At 39.3% G+C, this 3,045-nt stretch overlaps 1 protein-coding gene across 1 annotated transcript; it reads left to right on the top strand.

Moving 5' to 3' along the window:
• LOC18609030 (probable disease resistance protein At5g63020) lies at positions 1,014-2,143 on the top strand. Its single transcript, XM_018114912.1, has 2 exons — positions 1,014-1,556; positions 1,673-2,143. Exons 1-2 carry the CDS (start codon positions 1,014-1,016, stop codon positions 2,141-2,143), a joined length of 1,014 nt encoding a protein of 337 aa, XP_017970401.1.

The raw sequence follows: 3,045 nt of genomic DNA, 5'->3' as shown, positions 1-3,045 counted from the left end.
GCATAGACAATTGTGAAGGATCACTTTCGCCTCATCTTCCGCTCCAAAGTATTCATTTGTGGAGCCTACATCATAGATGAAAACGTAAAAATGAAGACTTACCTTATAAATGGACAAAAGCAGTCTGCACACGTCAAAGATAGCTATCCGTCTTGTCTTTAATAATGGACAAAGCAGTCTGCAAGAATTCAATGGTCGTGAAAAAGCTAGCTGCGAGAGTGTAACAGAGGAAAGCAAATGGAAGCAGAACAGGGCGGACCAAAGTTTCACTGGAGACCGTACAACGTGAAGACTTGCATTGCATCACAAGGGAATATGAAAATCTTGTGCGTAAAAACGAAGACTTTTGGTTAAGCCTTTCTTTATATTTGAACAATCAGTATACTGTTCACACGTGAAAGAAAAGCTCGCCCGTTTTAAATTATACAGTACAATAGCTGAGCTAGGGGCCCCGACCCCTTGTGTCTTATTTGATGCACGTCAAGAGTCAATCATTGCCTTTGGTGACCCATGATTCTGATACATAATGCGAAGCTGTGGTGTGAGAGTGGTGTACAGCTTGCTCTGTTGTTTAACACAACGCTCCCCTCTAACTCATCACTTTCATCTTTCTTCGCTACTTTTTATTTCGCTTGCTCTGTTGTTTCCTTCTCGTCTCTTGTTATCCACCTCGAAGTGTCGGCTTCTCACATTCCTCTGCTTTACACCCAAAAAACCATAGCCTTTCACTTTGATTCTTAGTTGCCTCTTTGTTCATAGCTATAGCTTATGGAGAAAGCCGCCATGTCCAATTTCTTACTATTCTGATTCTTTCACTTGCCCACATCATTATTAATATATTAGTTCTTGCCGTTTTCATTGTTGGGTCTGCTCGATCCCCTGTTGTCTCTGTTCTTCTGTCATTTGGTTTACTTGTCTGTTGAATAAAAAAAATGAAAGGTTGTGCTATTGGCGCCTGCGCCAACGCTTCTTCGGAAGCTGCGAAAGGCATCTTCTAAGAAATTAAACGACATATGAGATATGTATTCATCTACAAGAAAAATGTTGACAAGTTCGAGAATAAACTTGAGGTGTTGAAAGCAAAAAGAACAAGTGTGCAGCTAGAGGTCGATGTTGCAGACAGGAAAGGGGAGAAGATAAAACCGGACGTCGAGCTTTGGTGCAAGACAGTGGATAAGGTAATCAATGAAGATGTGAAGAAAATGAAGGATCTTGAAGACAAAGCAAAAAACAACTTCAAGTCTCGCTACCAGATTAGCAAGAAAGCAGAAGAAGGTGTCGCGGCTGTTGACGATCTTATCCAACAGTACTGTCAATTTAACGGAGCGGGATACCGTGATGTTCTAGAAGCCCCCAAGTGTGCAGCTTCTAAAAATTATAAGGCTTTTGATTTAAGAAAGGAGGTTTTGGACGGAGTTATAGAGGTATTAAAAGATTCTGCCATCAGCACGGTAGGGGTGTACGGGACGGGTGGTGTGGGCAAATCCACACTAGTCAATCAAGTTACCGTACAAGTTGAAGAGGATAACTTATTTGACTGGGTGGTTAAAACAACTGTAACTCAGACGCCTAATATTGAGAAAATCCAAGACGAAATTGCGGGCTTCTTAAGATTAATTTAGAAGGAAAGAGTACACCGGTGAGAGCGCTTTTGTTGTCGGAAAGGTTGAAGAAAGAGAAGAAGATTCTCATTGTTTTAGATGATATTTGGGCGAGACTAGATCTAGAAGAAGTCGGAATTCCTTTTGGAGATCAACACGAGGGATGCAAGATACTGCTGACGTCAAGAAATCAAGATCTTCTAATCAATGAGATAGGTGTTAAGAATACTTTTGCAATCGATGTTTTGAATGAAACAGAAGCTTGGGACCTGTTTAAGGAGATGGTTGAGAACAATTTTGAAGATCTTGAGTTACGATCTGTAGCAACTGAGGTAACCAAAAAGTGTGAAGGATTGCCAGTCGCAAGAGCTTTGAAAAGCAAAGATATGTATGCATGGAAGGATGCTTCTTTGAAACTTCAGAGTCCTTCTCCAAGCAGCTTCACAGGGATACCAGCAACTTTATATTCAGCTATAAAGCTGAGTTACAATTCTTTGGAAGTGAGGAACACAGACAGACTTTCTTGCTTTGCGGTCTACTAGGCCATAATGCTCGTTTTGAGGACTTGGTGAGATATGGCATGAGATTACGTTTATTTAATGATGTCCAGACAGTAGAAAACACGCGAGACAGAGTGTTGACTCTGGTAAGTAACCTCATAGCCTTTTGTTTGTTGGATGATAGTTACAGCCATGAGCACTTCGATATGCATGACTTCGATTGTGATGTGGCCTTAGCAATTGCCTCTAGGGACTTGATAATGTTCATGATAATGTTAAGGACTTGATAATGATAGTTACAGCCATAATAGGGTGTTTTTGACGACTGGCCAGATGAAGAGATGCTGAGAAACTTTAAAATGATTAGTTTGAGTTTTGATAATGTTGAGAAGCTTCCTCCTGAGTTGGAATGTCCACAACTTGAATTTTTCTGTATGGGTAGCAAGGGTTCTTTTGTGGAAATACCAGCTAACTTTTTTGAGAAAATGAAAAATCTCAAAGTCTTAGATTTGCTTAAAATGAAATTTTCCTTAATTAATCTCCCAACAAGCCTTGGATCATTTTGCCTAAATGAATGTGTGCTGGGGGATATGTTCAATCTGTGAAAACTTAAGAATCTAGAAATTCTTGGTCTTTTCAGCTGTTCCAGTGTAATGCTAAGTGAGGAAATAGGGCAATTGAATAAGTTAAAATTATTAGATTTGAGATATTGTCACAAACTTATAATTCTAGCAGGTGTTTTATCAAGTTTGTCCAACTTAGAAGAATTATATATTGATACAAGTTTTGTTGAATGGGACCAAGGAAGCAATGCTTGTCAAGCTGAATTAAAGAACTTGTCTTGTTTGACCACTTTAATTGTTTGTATTCCTGATGTCAACATTGTGGCAAAAGACCTGTTCTTCAAAAAATTGCAAAAATACAAGATTATCATTGGATTTGAT

This window comes from Theobroma cacao, chromosome 2 (assembly GCF_000208745.1).
Source record: "Theobroma cacao cultivar B97-61/B2 chromosome 2, Criollo_cocoa_genome_V2, whole genome shotgun sequence".
In the NCBI taxonomy this organism is placed as follows: Eukaryota; Viridiplantae; Streptophyta; class Magnoliopsida; order Malvales; family Malvaceae; genus Theobroma; species Theobroma cacao.
The sequence above is the reverse complement of the archived record's forward strand: the minus strand, read 5'-3'. Positions and strand labels throughout refer to the sequence as shown.